The sequence below is a fragment of the Triplophysa rosa genome, unplaced genomic scaffold (genome assembly GCF_024868665.1).
Source record: "Triplophysa rosa unplaced genomic scaffold, Trosa_1v2 scaffold233_ERROPOS504223+, whole genome shotgun sequence".
Taxonomy (NCBI): domain Eukaryota; kingdom Metazoa; phylum Chordata; class Actinopteri; order Cypriniformes; family Nemacheilidae; genus Triplophysa; species Triplophysa rosa.
The window spans coordinates 79535-99933 of NW_026634250.1; the positions used below are offsets into that span (position 1 = coordinate 79535).

General features: G+C 41.3%; 1 protein-coding gene and 1 pseudogene across 1 annotated transcript; both read left to right on the forward strand.

The window, feature by feature from the left end:
- Positions 1–8107: 8107 nt before the first annotated feature.
- On the forward strand, positions 8108–10098 carry LOC130550108 (uncharacterized). Its single transcript, XM_057327482.1, has one exon. It carries the CDS (start codon positions 8108–8110, stop codon positions 10094–10096), a length of 1989 nt encoding a protein of 662 aa, XP_057183465.1. The 3' UTR covers positions 10097–10098.
- Positions 10098–14722, forward strand: LOC130550109 (uncharacterized; annotated as a pseudogene).
- Positions 14723–20399: the final 5677 nt, after the last annotated feature.

The window sequence follows — 20399 nt, forward strand, 5'->3', positions numbered from 1 at the left end:
GAAAATTCTGTCATCATTTACTCACTCTCTTCATCATTTCAAACCTGTATGACTTTCTTCCACAGGATACAAAATAAGATATTTTGAAGAATGTTGGTAACTGGCACCCATTTACTTGCATTTGTTTTGTGTTTATATAATAGAAGTGAATGGGGTCCAGTGCTGTTTGGTTACCAAACTTTCTTCAGAATATCTTCTTTTGTGTTCTGCAGAAGAAAGAAAGTCATACAGGTTTGACATGAGTAAAGGATGAAATAATTTTCTTTTTTGAGTGAACTATCACTTTTAGTACAGTGGGGGACAGAATTATTTGAACACTAGTATTTTTACATGCTAAAGTGAGTCATTGCTATCTTTTGCTGTAGTGTGTCACTAGGAAATATCCGTTTGAATTTTTCTAATTTCAAATTAATTTGCACAAGGTGTTACAATAGCCGGTGCTCTACACAGAGATGTTATCTCATCATCATGCAGTCTGTGTGGAATGACAAGAAGAAACAGAAAAAACTGATACTGACTAAATTCAGAAGGTTTCTTGAAGCATCTTGGAGATGTTGCCACAGTTCTTTTGGATTTAGTCAGTCTCAGTTTGTTCTGTTTCTTCTTGTCATTCCACACACACTGGATGATGATGAGATCAGGGCCCAGTTGCATAAACTTAGCCGCTAAGTTAAGACTGCGTCTTAACAACTAGTCTCACTGACTAGCAATTAGTTAGGACTAATCAGTCTTATGTTTCACATTTCAATTAGCCCAATCTACCTTTTTATGTCGGTGATTTAAAAAAGTTATGACCAGTCTTGAAGAAAAAAATGAGTTGACTAACTTCTAAGACTAGTCTTATCAGTTTAATGCAACTGGCCACAGATCTCTGTGTGGAGCACCGGCTATTGTTAGACTAAACTGATATTTCCTACTGACACACTACAGCAAAAGATATAAATACCTGACTTTAGCTGGTGAAAATAGTAGTGTTCTTATCATTTTGGCCACCACTATAATATTCAGTGGATTTCAGAACATTGTACATTACCTAAGACAATCAGTCTGGGAGAGTCTGGAAGCATCAAACTTTTCTCCACATTAGCTGCTGTTGCAGACACCTACAACAAAAAATAGTGATAATTTCGATGTATTTACATATGATATTTTGTAAATTTTTTCAATAATAAAGTACTGTAAATTACTTACGTTGGCCTGAAGAACAAGGTCTTCACGTTTTTCTTTGAAGTGTGAAAGAAGCAGAAGGACAACGCACGGGATGACACAAGATGCTCCGCTATCATCAAACCTCATAAGTATGCGCTTGATCTCATCTGCATTAGTCCCCGCTGGCTTCTGTTTAAAGAACTGAAGAATCATCTTTCCCTTTTCTTCCATGGAGCTCTCAAGTTTCTCCAAAATGCTGATGTTTGTCAGTAATTTGAAGTGGTTATAAAGTTCTTTGGGTGTGAAAAGATATGGCCAGTCATTCTTCAACTCAGCAATGGATGGTGGTGGATAGACATTGATGGATTTCCGTTGGAGATAATACTGAAAACTTTGTAAATGCACGGGGACAGTCAGGTACACCACATGTAAAAGAACAGTTTGGAACATTACTGTGCACTTTCATATGCTGAGTAAAACCTACAATGGAATTACTTTCATGCTGACACAATTTGCAATGAAACATTTCTAAAAAATACTTTATCTACGGCAAATCCGTGTTATTATCACTGTACAGTGAATATTGTTGGTGTTTTCAGTTTTCACCTTCAGTTCACCGGTCTGTTCTACAATCGGTCACTTTTGGCGTTTGTCTTGTACCACCGGCAGTGCAACAGCTCTTCCCGTCGCGCTCTTTCTGCCACGCTCCTGAAATAAGAATTTTCAAGTTAATAATGACATAATCCTAACTCAACGTAACGTTTAGAATAATATCTTAAGCGATGCCCTTTATATTTCACTACATGTCGCGATAACCCACTGTTTTAGCCACAAATGACTAAACAGCCTTAGTAAGACATATAAACTGGCGACATATAAAATCACCGCATCCTTTCATAACAGCTTACTTGCTAAGCGGACTGCAAATACGCAAGTTATTTACCACGTAACTTGCTTTTGTTTCACAAGTCCTTCAGTCGAAATGGCGCGTTCGTCTAACAGAAAAATATCCAAAATTATCTAGAGCAACGGCTAATTAAGCTCCAGCGTGTTAAAATGCACTATACAATGTATTTTGTTGTTGTTTTCACCTTTTAGTTCAGATTCGTCTCACACATGCAGCCGCCATGGCATGGCATGGCCATCGCGCTCTTTCTGCCTCACTCCTGAATCTAAACGACATTTTCCTAAACTACCTGAACGTAACGTTAAGAATAACACCGTAACCTTCACATTTTACTACTTATGATGATGCGCTGTTTTGAGCCACAAATCAAAAACGATCGAATTAACATCTGACTAAGGGCTAATGTTATGAATTGTTCTTAATAGCAATTGCTCGCATCAAATTGCTTAAGGTTCAGTTTAGTTATGACGTATGGTATTTGTTTAGCATGGCATGTCCTTAGTAAGAAATCCAATCATGTTAGGTTAACATCTTATTTGCTAAGCTGATTGCAAATACGTATTTACCATCTACTTTTGTTTCACAAGACCGGTAAAAAGGTTGCTATCGTCGATATAAGGCGAATGAAGCGGCAGGTAACAAGCCTTAATTATTGTTTAAATGCACAATACAGTATGTTGTAGTTTGTTAGTGTGTTGTTCACCTTTTAACGTTAGTTCAGGTTCGTCTCACACGATCACACCACGTGCAGCAGCTATGATATGACCCGTTGTACTGTTGCCTTGCTCCTGAAACAAGAACCCTAAAGTTAATGACATACTCCAACAATCCAAACGTAACGTTTAGAATAACATTGTAAGCGATGAAATTAACTCTAACGTTACAGTTCACTACATGTCAGGATGACTGACTATATGGGCTAATGTTATGAATTGTTCACGTTAAAAATGGCAAACGCTTATACCACAACATGACTATGACTTTATAAAGTAGTATAAAAAACATAGTATTTTAATAATTATTGACATAATTTTAGAGAACTTACCAACAATCCTGACTCGCAAGAGTTCATTGCTCCAGTCCATAAGATTTTAAACGTAAATGCACCCCGCGCAATCCCATAATGCCGTATCACAATTTATTACTGTAAAAATGCAGGAGCTACAGTGACAACACCTATAACCTGTATATTGATTTACAGGAGACATGGAAATATACTGTTAATAACTGTAATACTTTGTGTTACCCATAATGCATTGCGAACTACAGTAAAAACTTGTAAAATGTTAAAACAGTAAATTTCTGTAGAATTTTGTTGTAGAAACTACAGCAANAAATATCTCACCGCACGCTTGCAGGCGGTCTCTTCCGCACGCAGCAGGCGGAATAAATATCTCACCGCACGCTTGCAGGCGGTCTCAGTCCCCTCTTGGGACAACCTAAATCTACAGGCAGTATCTTTACTGCAATCATTCATCCATTCTCATTCATACATTTTCTCGTTGAGATCCGGGACCCTCCTGCATATTTAATAAATAAATTTGATTTCTTTTTTGGTGTCTTTTTATAGACACCAACTCTACCCAGAACTCACCTCCAGCAGACCACACAGATATTAAATCTAAACTATAAGCAAAAGTATGCTCACCTATAATGCACGCTTGATCTGTGTAGTCAGCCGGATGGTATGCCCTCGGGTGTTGTCAGATGTCTTCAGCCTCTTTCCAACTCCTGGCTGGCTCGCCAAATATGTTGTGGAAAAATATCAGTCTTGTAGTTCAAAAAATCTCTCAGACAAAGAAGGTCCGGGTGTCAAGGAGTTAACTTTATTTGCTCGAGTCAAACAAAGTGAGATGTTCCAAGTCATCTAAAAACCAAGTGTTTTCCAGTCTACAGTTATAGTAAAACTTCTGAAAGGTGGTCCTTTCTAAAACCAATCAGGTAGATTCCTGTTATCTCTTATTTTTATTAACCAATTGTTGATTTTCTACCACCAATATATCCAAGGCAACAAGGTGCGTATCTATTCATGGTAGGCTGGCTATTACCTAATTTTTTTAATATATTTGTATATATCCTCGCCCACCACAATTATGTCATGGTCATCATGACCTGTTTCCTTTTCTTCACCTCCTCTTGTCTTTATCTGTGGCAAAACTGTGGCCTTGCTCAATGTAGATTGTAGTCATAGTAACAGGGTGGAACATGCCCAGATTTGGTCATACTGTAGGGTTGGGGCCGGAAAAAGTCCCCAGATTTCATAAACACTGCCAGACATCAAAAGCACAGCTGTGCAGGGTGCTTTTCAGAATCTCATACAAATGTGTTTAAAACGAAGAGCAATACATAGTGAATAATGATCAAAAACATAAAGACATATCATGAAATTCCTCCATAGTAACAGGGTACTCACCTTATGAAATGATGTTCGGACGGCAGCCTCGCTTACCCGTGGATCTTGCTTTTGGGCTTCCAGTCAATGATTCCACTCAGTCACATTCGCAATATGTTAAAACTCTCAAGGAGAGGCTACAGGAGAGTTATCAGCTAGCCACTCGTAATGCCTTGAAAGTGGCGGGAAGAAACAAGAAGAGGTTTGACAAGAGAGTTGTTGCCTCTGTTCTGGATATAGGTGATCGAATCCTGGTAAGAAATGTCCGGCTAAGGGGAAAACACAAAATAGCGGACAAATGGGAACCTGACGTCTATGTTGTTTTAAGAAAGAATAGCGGGTTTCCTGTGTATACAGTTCGTCCGGAGGGAAAAGAGAGCCCCGTACGTACCTTGCATCGCGATCTACTTCTGCCGTGTGGGTTTTTGCCCAACACTGAACATGAAGATGTTGTACAACCAAAAGACCGTCATAGGCCTAGAACCAGAGCTCAGTCCAGGATCGAAGATGCTGCTGAAGCAGAGGCTAATTATAGTAGTTCTGAGTCTGATAGTGAATACGTTCACTTTGATGTACCTGGGGACTCCTTTGAATTCATTACTAGAGTTATTCCTGATGAGAGATCAACCCATCACTCAGAGAGTTTATTGGTGTCAAGGAACTTACCTGTAGTGGAGTCTGCAAGTCCAGCAGCTATTGTCCCAGATCAGTCAATAGATAATTCTCCTGCTAAACGAAACTCAATCGGTGATGAAGTCGAGAGATACTCACCTGCAATGTTCCATGCAGAACCGGAAGCCTCTGGGGTTGAACCTGAAGGAAACAGAGAAGAGGAATCTGCAAAAGCAATCTTAGACAAAAGTAGCAGTGAATCCAGTGAGTTACCAGACGAGTCATTCGAGGTGGTGAATGAAATTGGACCAGATGTACCTGGAGAGAATGTCCCTTCTTGCTCTGAACCACCCCCTGTTAGACTTCTTTCAGATGTTCCAACTGTGCCAGAGGATGCAGGAGATTTGGGTCCAAGACGTTCGGGCAGGCAGAGTAAACCACCAGACAAGCTGCAATATGCACGGTTGGGAAATCCCTTGATTTCAGTTATTCAATCTTTATTGCAAGTATTAAGCTCTACACTTTACGAGTCAGTGGAAGAACCTGATTACACCACATATAGTCATAATACCGAGCTCAATGCAGTTTCGCCTGTGTGATTTAATCACTCACAAGCACAGGGACGTGCTTTGATTCAGGAGGGGAAAGTGTAACCAAGGTTACCATGGAGTAACAGAAAAAAATATATATTTATCATTTTTATTTCATTGTTAATGTGACCACTGGTGTTTAATCTGGAAATTGAAATGGGCCAATGGCAGCGCAGAATGTTGTATAGCGGAAGAGTTGACTTCCGGGTTTTTACACGCGAGGGTTTCACATGGAGTTAGAGGCCGCTCTCTCTCTGTTTTCATACATGGATTTCTGCTGAGCCTAGCATTTGCTAACTCTCTAGGAATGTGAATCGAAGAAGCAACCTAAAGTGAATTCCGTCAATGAATTTATGTGAGTGAAATGACGCTTATAATACCGCTACGTTTGAGTGGCGTTTGTGTTTTTTGTGAAACAAGTGTTCAACCCATAAATATCTAAATGTACAACGAGATATATACGCTTTATTAACCTTAAAGTATTACTGAAGTTTTACGGAATGTATTTTGATTTAAAAAGGGTGAGAGAAGTGTCTAAAGGAAAACGCAATACACCTCTGCCTCTCTGGAATTTGAGTTTAGCGATCTCCTTGGTAAGTCAGTTTGCCTTGTTAATGGTTACAAATCAAGTTAGTGTTTTGTAAGAGAGAAATAAGAGAAATGTAATTTGTTTAATTGATTTATGTATGTACAAACGTATAATGTGTAATTGGTATGAGGGATAATTGATAAGTTTCCTTTCATGTTTTATTGAATAACATCATATAACCGGGATGTAGAGGTATTATGAGTTTATAAACTGTGTTTGCTTGCTTGCTCTAATGGAAAAATACTGCTAGTGCTATGAGGAACTCACAAAGAGCTGCATGAATAAAAAACAGGATGTGGGTTAAACTGACAGAACATTTAGTTCTGTATGGAGGGCAAAATAACTGCTGACAAAGAGTCACAAGGAAGGAGTGTTATGAATTAATCCATTGCATATGTTTTAAGTATAATCATGAGTTTTGATGTGTTTTTTGAATCATAGGATTAGAAACAACGCATGCATAATTGAAAGCATTAGATGATTGAGGTTTTTTGCTGAAAGTATGTTATCATGTTGTTTTGCGATAGATGGACATTCTGGTCGCTCCGCAGTTGAAGGATGGTGCAAAAGATGTTGTTTTGCAGGAACCAAACAGAAGGATGGAGTCAGATATACGTGGTGCACGGTGATTGGTGGAAAGGGAGCAGCACTCCTTAAAAGGCAATAGGAGGAGTCAGAAGATGCGAGCGACGTCAACATACTGAATAAATATGGGTGTTTTTGAATAATTTGGGTTGTTGGCTTGTGGTGGAGTGAGGAGATCGTCTGACAACCCAAAGCTTTGTTACCCTTTTTACATCTGATAATAAACTTCTTCGCATTTTGGAGAACGTCTCTTACAAATTTTTGAGACATGCAGGACTGCTTTAAAAGTCCAACAATTGGTGACCCCTGACGTGATTTAGAGAGATAGTGCTAATTGTGTGCCTTTTGGCGAGAGAGATCAGAACGGACTCAGGTTCAACACACAGGTCGCGACCAACAAAAAAAAGGTAAGCAGAAGCCTGTTTATCAAAATTCTGCTATTGAACATACCTAAATTGTTGTGTTGAATTTGATGAACATTCTGAGGAAGTTGAAATAAATAGAAAAAAGAAGTTTTTGAAAAATCAGATTTGAAAGAGTAAAATATTAAATCGGGTGTGTAGAGTCCCCGTGAGAAGGGTAACTAATCCTTTGAGTTGGACTCATACGTTGCGTTGTGGTAATCGCGTCTGGGACGAAAAAGGCCTAGGGTGAATAAAATCTTTGAGTTTGGAACTCATAAATGCGTTGTGGTAATCGCGTCTGGGACGAAAAAGGCTAGGGTGATAAAAATCCCTTTGAGTTTGGAACTCATAAATCTGCGTTGTGGTAATCGCGTCTGGGACGAAAAAGGCTAGGGTGAAATAAATCCCTTTGAGTTTTGGACAACTCATAAACTGCGTTGTTGGTATATCGCGGTCTGGGACGAAAAAAGGCTAGGGTAAATAAATCCCTTTGAGTCTGGGAACTCATAAAGGAATATTCCAAAATTGTTTGTTATATGTTTGAATGTTTTGAAAAGGCAAATGCAATTGCTGAAGTGAAAATTAATGTAAAAAGTGACTTAACTGTGTGAAAATAGATACTGTATAATTTTTACAAACTGTGAATAGAATTTGTGTATAAAATGGCGGAATTCCAGAAAGAGTGTGATGAATACAGATGTCAGCCAGTGTTAGTGCAGTGGCAAAATGTTACAGAGATGCTATTAGCACAGACAGAACCGAAAGATAGAAAGCAGAGACAGAAGGAAATTGATAAGTGTTGGGTAGCATTATGTGATGAATGTGGATGGGAGAGTGCAGAAAAAGTGAAGACTCCATTAGCACCGAAAAATTAGAGAAATGGAGAAGAAAGCACATTGTAAGTTGCACAGTCATGTAGAAGAAAAAGACAAAGTGAAGTGGTATAATGCAGGAAAGCATGGTAGCGAGGAAGATACTCTGAGGAAGAAACTTAGAATGTGGACTAGAGTAGCGTTAACAAGCACAGCACTCAGCTCACAGAAACCACAGGGAGGTGAGAGAAAAGGGGAAGTGAACAGCTCAAAGACCAGAGAGAGAAAGGAAGAGAATGCAGGAAGCACTCAGACTACCCCTTCTGCTCCGCCCCCAGAAAAGCCCAACCCAACTTCATTATACCCGATTTTGAACCATCCCCCACCATATGAGCCGTCCCAACAGCAGGTAGTGGTGGAGATCAGCAACGGAGAAGTAGATGTTGATTTAGGAGGAATGACAGATGCAATAGAACAATTAAATTATGAAGTCAGGGAAATAAAGGCAGTAATAAGGAAGGGCAAAGATGGCCACGAATACCAGCAACAACCCAAACCGAGACAAAAGGTACCGCAAAGTATACAAACATTAGAGGAAGTGGAGGAAGAAGTGAGTGAGGGGGAATTAGGAGGAGGTTTAATACAATTACCAACTACTTCACCACGTATAACATTAACAAGATCACCACCGTCTACACCCCAACCCATAATACTGCCTCCTACCCCAGGTAATTACGCACCATACCCAGAAGCAGGGTATGAAAGGGAAATACCCATAAAAGTCCAGATTACTGGAGACATGACTGTAGGGGAGCCAATAGCAAAAAGAACAAGAAGCTTGGTTCAACATGGCCAGGGAGAAGAAGACTTTTTTAGGTACGGCCCACAGCACCAATTGTTTATGCCCCAAATCCAGGCGCCCCTAGTGACAAGAGCAGGTGGAAATCGCCTATATCAACCTTGGTCACACAGTGACATGACAGCAATAGCGAGTAAATTGCCACCCATTACCTCAGGAGGCAGCAGATGGTTGAGTAAGCTGACAGCACTCAGCCATGGCACTGACTTGGCTTTGGGTGACTTGAGATGCCTGTTGGGTCAGATACTGACAGCCTCACAAATGCAAAATTTAGAGCTCGATGCAAATACTATGTATGTTGCAAATGAGATACCATTTACCAGAGTAAGTACTGTTGTAAGCCAAACTCTTCGTCGAATATATCCTGTGCCACCAACAGTGTACCAGAATATAAAATTCCGCATTAAGCCAGGTGAGACTGGAGCGGCTTATTATTTCCGTTGTGCTGCTGAGTGGGAACAAATGGTGGAGGAAAACAGTTTAAACAACCCTGTGACACGAGACATATTTAGAGCAGCAGTAATGACAGGAGCTCCAAATGGAGTAAAACAAGCAATGGAGAATAACCCAGATATCCCAGTGGCAAGTAACGAGGTATGGGAAAGACATTTAGTGCACCACACAGACAGAGCAGTGGAAAGAGCCAATAAAGAGGAAGAGGAACTAGAAAGAGTTAAAACCCAGTTGTTAAAATTGCAATTAGAAAAAGCCAAAAGTGAAGGGACAACCAAAAAGGCCAAGCAAATGCCACAACATACTCCCAATGCACCCCAACCCATAGACCCATATCAAGGACCCCCTTACAGTGGTTCTCCTTTTAGAGGACCGACACACCACCATCCATATAGCAACCCACATTATGCCCAAGGAACAAACCGTAGGCAGGGATCCCCCTGGAGAGGAAATGGACGTAGACAGGGAGGGCAAGGGAGAGGGGGGCAGAGTGGGACGCAGTGTTTCGTGTGCGGCGAAAATGGACATTGGGCAAGAAATTGTCCACAAAACGAGTCACAGACTCAAGGCCAATATAACGGTCCACCTGCGGGGGGATGGGGTCCCCGAAGAGGTGGCGCCGGTGGTCTTGGCAGGGGACCACAAACCCCATACAACCCGGGGCAACACTTCCCGTCACCTTCCAACCTACAGGTGCCTGTGCACCCAACATGGGGCCCGGAGGGTGGGGCGGAGGAATGTTGAAGGGGCCCACAGAGAACCACCGTGAGAGGAATGGCTGAACCTCTCATGGAAATAGTGGTAACCGATACACCACTAAAGGCTCTGGTAGATACCGGGGCCACATACTCTACTGTAACAAAGGGCACAATTGACAATAGCGATCTGACAAATCGCACAGTGGGAGTAATAGGGTTCTCTGGTGGGGTAGAAAAATGGCCGATGACCAAACTGTTGAGAGTGAAGATCGCCAATCAGACATTGTCGCACTCGTTCCTGTACTCTTGCAATGCTCCCATCCCCCTTTTAGGCAGAGATTTATTAATTAAATTAGGAGCCAGCATTTTATGTTCACCCGAGGGAGTGATAGTGAAATTTCCAGATGGTTCAGAAACAAATTGTTCCCTTGCAGGCCACACCACAGACAGTCAGTGGATGTTAACATCGTGTGGTGAGTTAGAAGATGCTGACATATATTGGGTTGAGCTAGATTCCAGTGTAGCCCCAAACAGTGTTGTATCTAGGTATAACGAACATCGCCAGTGGATCACAAACATAGACATTTTTCTGCCACCAATAGACCCCTTACATTGCACATTGTTTTATGACAGGGATGACACCACACAATACCAAGATCTGTTCCAGGAAATAGAGGACAGTAAATGGGTGTTAAAGGGATCCGGATTTATGATAGGAAAAGAGGGAGTAGTGGCACCAATTTTACTGACAGAAGAGCAGATGAAATGGTATGAAATGTCTGATACAGCTGCACCACACGTCTCTGTAGCATTACATCCGAAACATGAAGCTAGGGAGCTAGGCAACATGACTAAGAGGCTGTTGGCAGCTAATGATTGGAAACCCACAGAAACTTGGGGTATCCTATATTCAGATACACAAAAAGCATATTGGGTGCAAGACCAAACAGAAGACACAGGGGTGTTGACACATAAACAGATCTCTAGAAGCCATGGTAGGGAGCAGACAGACGCTGACGGAGCAGAAAAAATGATTGACACATTGCCAGATAATCTATGGTCTCAAGGACCAACAGATGTAGGGTTTTGTAACATCAAACCTGTTAGCTTCAAATTGACCACCACCACACCTATTTGGGTCCCTCAGTACCGCAACAAACCAGAACCAGAAGAAGGTGTAGCCACCACTGTTTCCGGACTGATTGAAAAGGGAGTGATAACCCCTTATAGGTCCAATTGGAACACACCAATTTTTCCAGTGCCTAAACCAGGCACCAATAAGTACAGGTTGGTGCATGATTTACGCAACATTAACTCTGTCGTGGTAACACCCACCATGACTGTACCAAACCCATATATTGCACTGTCTATATTGACCCCAATGCACCAATGGTTCACGTGCATTGATTTGGCTAATGCTTTCTTCTGTATTCCAATCGCAGAGGATTGCAAAGCATGTTTGGCTTTTACATACAGGGGCTGCCAGTATTCCTATAACAGACTACCGCAAGGATTTATTTTGTCACCAGGAATTTTTAATCATGTATTAAAACAACAGCTACAGGACTGTAGCTTACCAGAGAACTGTGTCATGATCATGTATGTTGACGACCTGTTCTTGGCAGCCACAACTGAAAAGGCCTGGCTGGAGGCTACCAGACTTGTGTTGCTTCAGTTGCACAAGTCTGGTTTCAAGGTAAGCAAGGACAAACTGACGGTGTGCAGACCTTGTGTTACATTTTTAGGTCAACTGATCACGGCACAGGGATCAACTTTGACAGGGACACAAAGACAGGGTATACTCAGCCATCCTAAGCCAACCACAGTGAAAGACATGTTGTCATTTTTAGGCCTCACAGGATTCAGTAGGCACTATATCCCTATGTATGTTTCACTGACTACACCACTCAGGCAGTTGGTTAAAGAGCATGGCATGAAAAATCTGAAAGCAGAACTTCAGTGGACACAAGAGGCTGAACGGACGTTCATTGACCTAAGACACAGCTAGCTCATCGCTGTACACCTGAACTGTGCCAACTATGAGTTACCTTTCTTCCTGGATGCCTCAGAATCTGGCTCCAGCGCACATGGTGTCCTGTTTCAGAAAGACCAAGGCAGGAGAAAAGTGTTGATGTATGCGTAGTGTGTTGTTAGACTGTGTAGAGCAAAGACAACCAATTTGTTCTACGATTTACAGCTGGTTTAGCTAAAGTTGTGCACAAAACATCACACATTGTAATGGGCCACCCATTGAACAATACTCACCACGCACTCTATCATGTCATTTGTAAATTCACATCATTCACGTTATCACCATGAGACAGAGACAGAATAGCCAAGATTTTGACCAGTCCCAATTCTCACATACACACATAGAAGGCATAAATGGCTGATCTAATGGGAGATGGACAGCCACATGATTGTGCACCCATCACTGAGAAAGCATCCAAATAAGGAAGATCTATCTGCGGTACCGTTGACGACACCACCGCCAGTTATGACATTGTTTACAGATGGTTGTTGTTTCAGAGCAGAAGACGGGAGCCTGAAGGCAGCCTATGCAGTAGTTGAACAGGTAGGGAGCTCATTACTGACCAGAGATGCAGGGAAGTTGGAAGGAAAACAGTCAGCACAGAGAGTTGAGATGATAGCGGTAACAAGAGCCCTACACTACGCTGGTGAGACCCGTGTGAACATATATTCCGATTCAGCATATGTTGTAACAGCTGTCCACGTGGAATTGCCCTTATGGCAGAGATGTGGGTTCACCACATCAACAGGTCGACCAATCACGCATGCATGCGAAGCCAGAGACCTTTTAGAGGCTCTGATGATACCCAAAGAGGTAGCAGTAATTAAATGTCCAGGACATTCCAAAAATGATTCCCCTATCACTGATGGAAACAATGCAGCTGATCTAGCTGCCAAAACTGCAGCTGGCTATGTTGCAACTCAGCAGGTGGTGAGATCAGATAGAGCTTGTACTGATCTTTTGCCAAGATTCACTCGAGAATATCTGATAAAGGAACAACAGATATCTAGTCCAGAAGAACAATCAGTGTGGTCACAGCATGGAGGCATCTGTGCTAGTGATGGTCTATGGCAAACGCCAGACGGACGTCCGGCATTGCCTGTCTCTCTGACCGGTTCAATCTTGACTCAAGCCCATGGGGTAAGCCATGTCAGTGACAAACAAATGATGAGAGCTCTCGAATATTGGTGGCATCCATTTTTGCAATTCATGGTGTCAGGTCATGTGACAAGTTGTTGTATCTGTCAGGAACACAATGTAAAACCTAGCATCAAACCAAAGAAAGGTTCGTTTCCTTTGACATCAGGCCCAGGGGAAGAGATTGTGATTGATTTCACAGACATGATCACAAAAGTACATGGTAAACGCTATGTTTTGGTGATTGTTGATTATTTCACTGGTTGGCCAGAAGCATATCCTGTCGGCCGAGAGGACAGTACGGCCGTCATAAAGTGCTTAATCAATCAATACATACCACACTATGGGTTCCCACGTCGTATCAGATCTGACAATGGTAGTCATTTCAAAAATGAACATTTGAAGGTGGTTGAACAGGCTCTAGGCCTCACTCATGCGTACGGTGCGGTTTACCATCCGGCCAGCCAAGGTAAGGTCGAACGCCTGAACCTGACGATTAAACTAAAATTGGCTAAAATCTGTGCACAGACTAAATTGAACTGGTTGTCAGCTTTACCCATTGCTCTCATGTCTATCCGTTCTTCTGTCAACAGGATCTCAGGCTTTACACCTTTTGAATTGCTTACAGGTCGTCAGTTTCCAGGACCAACCACGGCGTTGAGAGCGGACACAGTGCAGCCATTGTCACATACTGTGTATTTTGATAAACTAACAGCTCTGATTCGAACCTTTTCCCATCAGGTAATCCCTGTACCAGCACAACCGGAGGAACTGCCATCTCCAGTCACGACAGACTGGGTCAGGATCAGAACATTCCGTAGAAAGTGGAGTGAACCACGTTGGTCTCAACCTCTACGTGTAACAGCTCGCACCTCACATTGTGTGCTACTCCAAGGCAAAGGAGACACTTGGTTCCATTTAACATCCTGTGTAGCTTGTGACCCCCCTTCTAGGTCTCTTGCTGACACTGGTTTGGACCTGAGGACTCAGGTCCAAGAGAGGGAGGATACAGATACAGAGAGTTACGGTAAAACAGACACTGAAATTGCCACTGGACAACACCAACAACACCAACAGCTCCAAATTATACACAAAACAGGTGATATCTTCACAAGCCCACACACAGAACCATTAGCTCACTGTGTAAGTGCTGATTGTGCATACTGGGCAGGTATTGCAAAACAGTTCAAGGAGAAATTTGGAGTGGAGAAAGTAAGGTGTCAACATAAAAAACCGGGTGAGTGTGCAGTAACCCGGGAAAGAGACAGGACTGTGTTTCACCTAATAACCAAAGAACAATGCACTGATTTACCAACGTATGACTGTTTCACAGAAAGCCTAAAACATATGAGAGATTGGTGTGTGGCTCATAGAGTAAGAAGTGTCTCAGTGCCCCGGCTGGGGTGTGGTCTAGATAAACTAGACTTCAAGAAAGTGCAAAAGATTCTGAGTGAAGTGTTCACGGACGTGAACATACAAATAACTATTTATTCCTTATAATCAAGTTTTCATTATTGTGTGTTTTTGAATGTTTTTCAATTTTGTTTTTCAATTTCAGGTTTAAAAAGTGTACTTTTAAGAGTGTTTTTATAAGTAGTAAGGTATTAAGGGTTTAGGAAGGGTTGATTTTGTAAAGATAACAAGACATTACTAGAGAGGGTGAATACGACAGCAACAAGATGAAGCTGTGGGAAAATTGGAAGTTGTTGTGTGTGTTAGGGATAATTGCAGGAACCATCGTAGGGATAATTTTTGGAATACAAAAAAGTCAGGAAGGTAATAGCACCACACCGCGAACTAGACATAGAAGGTCAATAACATCAACAGACAAATGCTTACAGAAATATGGTGGAATTGAGCTAAATTATACAAAAGGAAGTAATACATCATATACAGTTGATTTGTGTAGTATTATCCAATGCAACGGGAAGAATAGTTCATGGCGAGGATATGATGTTTACCTGTGTGGGCTGGGATGGCCGGGTAATCATAGATGGTGTCCCACTTGGAAACATGTGTGGCAAGCCACTAATCCAGATTTTCAGGGAACCACAGAAACAAAGACAGCGAATGGTGAAGTAAAAGCGGCAGGACATTTTAGGATACAAAGAGATTTTAGTCACGCACAAAATCCAATAACCATATCTATAGTAGGTTTACAACAAGATATATACAAAACAAAAGCACAGGGTGTACCGAACCAGTGTTGGGATACCACGGAAGGACAATTTTATGTACTAGTGGGAGTGGATGTGACTGGTAAGGATCCATTGGGTCTGGTAAAAATTGTGTTAAAAGAAAGACCAGAAAATGAAACAACAACCTCGACAAAACCATTGCCAGTAAAAAACCCAAAGGGTGAAATAGTAGAAATTGATTATACCAAATTGAAACCGGAAGACATAATAGAAAAAGCCACAGGGTATGGGGAAAACAATTTATGGCTGGAATGGATAATTACCACAGCCAGAGAACAAGGATTAGATGATTGTGTAGGGTGTGCTAACGCAAGACCCAAACTAAACATAGAACCAGCTCCCTTGCATCCAAACGATACCTGGGGCTACGGGTGTATGCTAGCCTTGACACGTCAAGCATCACCACCAAATTGTACCACGTTGGCAGCAATATTTCCACCCATCTCAAATCACTCTAAAGCAGGACCATTCACACCACAGAAAGCAAACTACACGTGTTTTAACATTACACGTAACTCACCAACAAGTAACCTAGGGGAAATAAGTAGTGACTGGTGTAATCAGATAGTGATAGATAAAGGGACACAAATAGGAACATGGGCTAGAGCAGGATTGTATTACTATTGTGGAGATCGTAGACTGTTTACTAGAATACCTGAGGGAGCAAGAGGAGTGTGTGCTATGGTAAGGTTAGGAGCCCCGATAGCCCTGATAGGTGAAAGAACTGTGAAAGTGGAAAGCATGAGTTCAGCCACACTTGCCAGAAGACGCAGAAGACACATCCTCAGGAAGAGGGCAACAGGTTCAAGTGTAGATTTGTCATTAAACAGCCCCACATACATCGATGCAATAGGAGTTCCTAGGGGAGTACCAAATGAGTACAAGTTAATAGATCAGATAGCATCAGGATTCGAGAACATACCAATAATATCTGCTCTTTTCCCAGTCACTCCCAACAAGAATGTAGATAGAATTAACTATGTACATTATAACGTGATGAGATTAGCAAACATGACAAGAGATGCCGTTGATGGTTTAGCGGAACAACTAGCACCAACTTCCCTGATGGCCATCCAAAACCGTATGGCCCTAGACATGCTGTTAGCAGAAAAAGGAGGAGTATGTTTTATGTTTGGAGATCTTTGTTGTACTTACATTCCAAACAATACAGCCCCAGATGGATCAGTCACTAGAGCATTAGAGGGATTGAAGACGCTATCAGTAGAGATGAAGGAACATTCAGGTGTAGATAACCCTATAGAAGATTGGCTAGACAAGATCTTGGGGAAATGGAAAGCAGTGGTGATGTCTATTGTAGTGTCAATAGGAGTTTTCTTAGCTATATTGATTACCTGTGGATGCTGTTGTATTCCCTGTATTAGATCACTGTGCAATAGGTTAATTGTTACAGCTATTGAAAAGAAAGAATCTCCACCCCCATACAGTATGCCTTTGTTATCAAGTGATCTAGCAGAAAATGAAGGAGAAGATGATGTGTGACCTCTTACGAGGTCAAGAGAGGGAATGAGGGATAATTGATAAGTTTCCTTTCATGTTTTATTGAATAACATCATATAACCGGGATGTAGAGGTATTATGAGTTTATAAACTGTGTTTGCTTGCTTGCTCTAATGGAAAAATACTGCTGTGCTATGAGGAACTCACCAAGAGCTGCATGAATAAAAAACAGGATGTGGGTTAAAACTGATAGAACATTTAGTTCTGATGGGGGGGCAAAATAACTGCTGACAAAGAGTCACATAGGGAAGGAGTGTTATGAATTAATCCAATGCATATGTTTTAAGTATAATCATGAGTTTTGATGTGTTTTATTGAATCATAGGATTAAGAAACAATGCTGCATAATTAAAGCATTAGATGATTGAGTTTTTTACTGAAAGTATTTTTACATGTTGTTTTGCGATATGAAACTGTCTCTAGGGTGCAAAAGATGTTGTTTTGCAGGAACAAACAAAGGATGAGTCAGATATACGTGGTGCACGGTGATTGGTGGAAAGGGAGCAGCACTCCTTAAAAGGCAAAGGAGGAGTCAGAAGATGGGAACGACGTCAAATATGAATAAATATGTGTGTTTTTGAATAATTTGGGTTGTTGGCTTGTGGTGGAGTGAGGAGATCGTCTGACAACCCAAAGCTTTGTTACTCCTTTTTACATCTGATAATAAACTTCTAATCGATTTTGGAGAACGTCTCTGTACAAATTTTTGAACATGCAGGACTGCCTCAAAAGTCCAACAGTATATGACTGTTTGATTTGATTTCATTTATGTGATAAAGTGGTCAGTCATGTATTAAGTGCCTTATGTTGAACAAAAACACAGACTGTCAGGCTATTGTAGGCATGTAAGGGAAATATTCTTTATTTGATGAATGCATGTACAGATACATAACATATACACGCTCTGTGTAAAATGTATGATGATGTATTCACTTTCTATGATCTAGAAGCTTTAATGTATGTGGTTACAATGATGTTCATAATAATTTCTGTGACCTTGTCTGTCCAAGGTCAGGTTTTTGGTGTTGATCTGTCACTTTTGAAGTTCGGTTGAAGTCTCACGGGTGTTGTGACGGGGTGTTCTGTCGCCTGCATTCTGGATCTGTCTCAGCCTTCCAGTAGTTTTGTGGAGGGTTTGGACTGGCGAGCCTCCCTCGAGTTTGTTTTTTTGGATTTTCCATGAAAGAAAGACCAGTTTCTGAACTCTGCGAATGGTAGGAAATTGAATGACTCTTCTAATTCTCATATTCTCCCTGATATGGACAAGTTTCCTCATTAGTGGACAAAAAACATTGAAACATCCATATGGACTATTCACGAACTGGGTTTCTTGAGAGACTGAGCAATTAAGGATTTTGAAACTAAATGATCTTTTTGTGAAGTGTTTATTTTGTTTTCAGTTTTCAAATGTGAGTAATCAAGACATAGTGAATTAAGAAGAGAAGTATATACTTTGTTGAGATTTGGGAGAAGAAAAAGGTTCTGCGCAACCTGCAACCAAAAGTATGTTTATTGTGTTTTCAAAGTTCTACATGAAGTAATCCCCTTACCATACTACAAATACACGTTGTGTGTTAAGCCAAACACTCTTGAGTCTGTTCACTGTTGTTGTTGCATCTTTCTCAGTAGTGAACTTATTCTTCTGAGACGCTGGTCCACAAATTGGCATTACACTGTTACATAAGTAATTAGCCGCGAGAGAGAAAACCGCTACACTTATCCATGTCACTTATAATGTACAAAATGTCATACATTTTTTCAGAAAACCATCAAATGCAATCATTTTTATAAATATAGCTGCAAGCAGCAATATCGAGTTTGAGCAGCCTAAGGGCATCTAAGGTACGTTTGCCATCGATAAGTTGGCACAGGACACAGGCACAGGACACCCTAACACACCCACGATGTACAATAGTCCTCCACATGCAAAATAATGCCAGGGTTTGTCAGTCACACTTAATACAGACAACGTACGCTTACATACATATGCACATATAAGAGTCACTCCAGTGCAGCAACCGCAACACCCTACAGTGGACAGTGAACACAGCCGAGAAGATAATCCGTGTCTCTCTCCCCTGTGTTCTGGATATATTAATCTATGTATATTGCTATGGGCGTGACTTGGCACCTGTAAATTGATAATTCACTAAGTCACGAGGAAAACGAACCAACCCCGTGCCTCTACGATGTTCTACTGTATAGATATAGTTCTGGCTAAATGGTTGCTAAGGTAATCTGTTTGGTTGCTATGTGTGTGGCTTGGCATCTACCAATTGATAACACACTAAGCCACACATAAAACAAATCAATCCCTGTGTCTTTACGATGTTCTGCTGCAGAGATATAGATCTGGCCAAACGGTTGCTAAACTAATCTGTTTGGTTGCTGTGGGCTTGGCTTTGTCCCTGCCAATTGATAACACACTAAGCCACAAATAAAACGAAACAACCCCCGTGTCTATATGATGTTCTATTGCAGAGATATAGGTCTTGATAAACGGTTTCCAAGGTGCTCTGTTTGGTTGCTAGGGAGTGGCTTTGCAACTTCCAACTGATAATACGCAAGCCACAATTGAAACAAACCATCCCCCATGTCTCTGCGATGTTCTGATGCAGAGACGTAGGTCTACCTAAATGGTTGCTAATGTACTGTGTTTGGTTAATAGGCAGTGGATTTGCAGCTGCCAGTTGATGATACACCAACCCATGAGTGAAACAAACCAAACACCATGTCTCTATGATGTTCTTGTCACAGTCGTGGTGAGACAGAACCCAGGCGCAGGCAGTCAAAGGGTTAACAAACAGAATTTTATTAAATATAAAACAAAAAACCCACGATGGGGAAAACGCGGTTAAAACAAAGCAAGACTTCAAACAAAAACTTCCGGCAAGGGGGACAAAACAAGCAAGGTACAAGAATCAAAAATAAATAATAGGACCACAACACGACACAGCAAAGAGGAACGAGGTAATCCAAGACACAAATGAGGGTAAGGCACAAGGTAAACGCACACAAGGTAGGTGTAGAGAATTTAGCATAAGACAAATGGTTGGAGTCATTGAAAGAAGAGCCATCAACCCCCTCCACTCCCCTTTCTCCTGGTTTCTTGATACCATTCTCAAAAGACCAGAGTCAAATCTAGCTCCAGGGGACTGAGCTTAGTTTGGTGCTCTCACCGAAAGTGTTGATAACCCCTTTTGTTTCTCTGTGGGATATTTTACGACTCCTAAGCTTCAAAGCAGAGGTGAGAAGTCTCTCTGTCTAATCTGAAATTTAACATCTGAGGCTAACCAGAGAAACTTCTCTGACAAATAGGAACTTGTGTGATTCAACTGTCCTTTTCTATAAATATATCTAAATATCTAGGTTATATGTTGTCGCTCTTGCCATTTTTAAATAATCTGTAATTGTTAAATAGGCAAGTTAATTCAGGCTTTGTTTGTATTCGTACCTCCGAATGA

Excerpts from the sequence above, each read along its gene's own strand:
- LOC130550108 (XM_057327482.1), top strand. The coding sequence starts at position 8,108 with ATGGAGAAGAAAGCACATTGTAAGTTGCACAGTCATGTAGAAGAAAAA.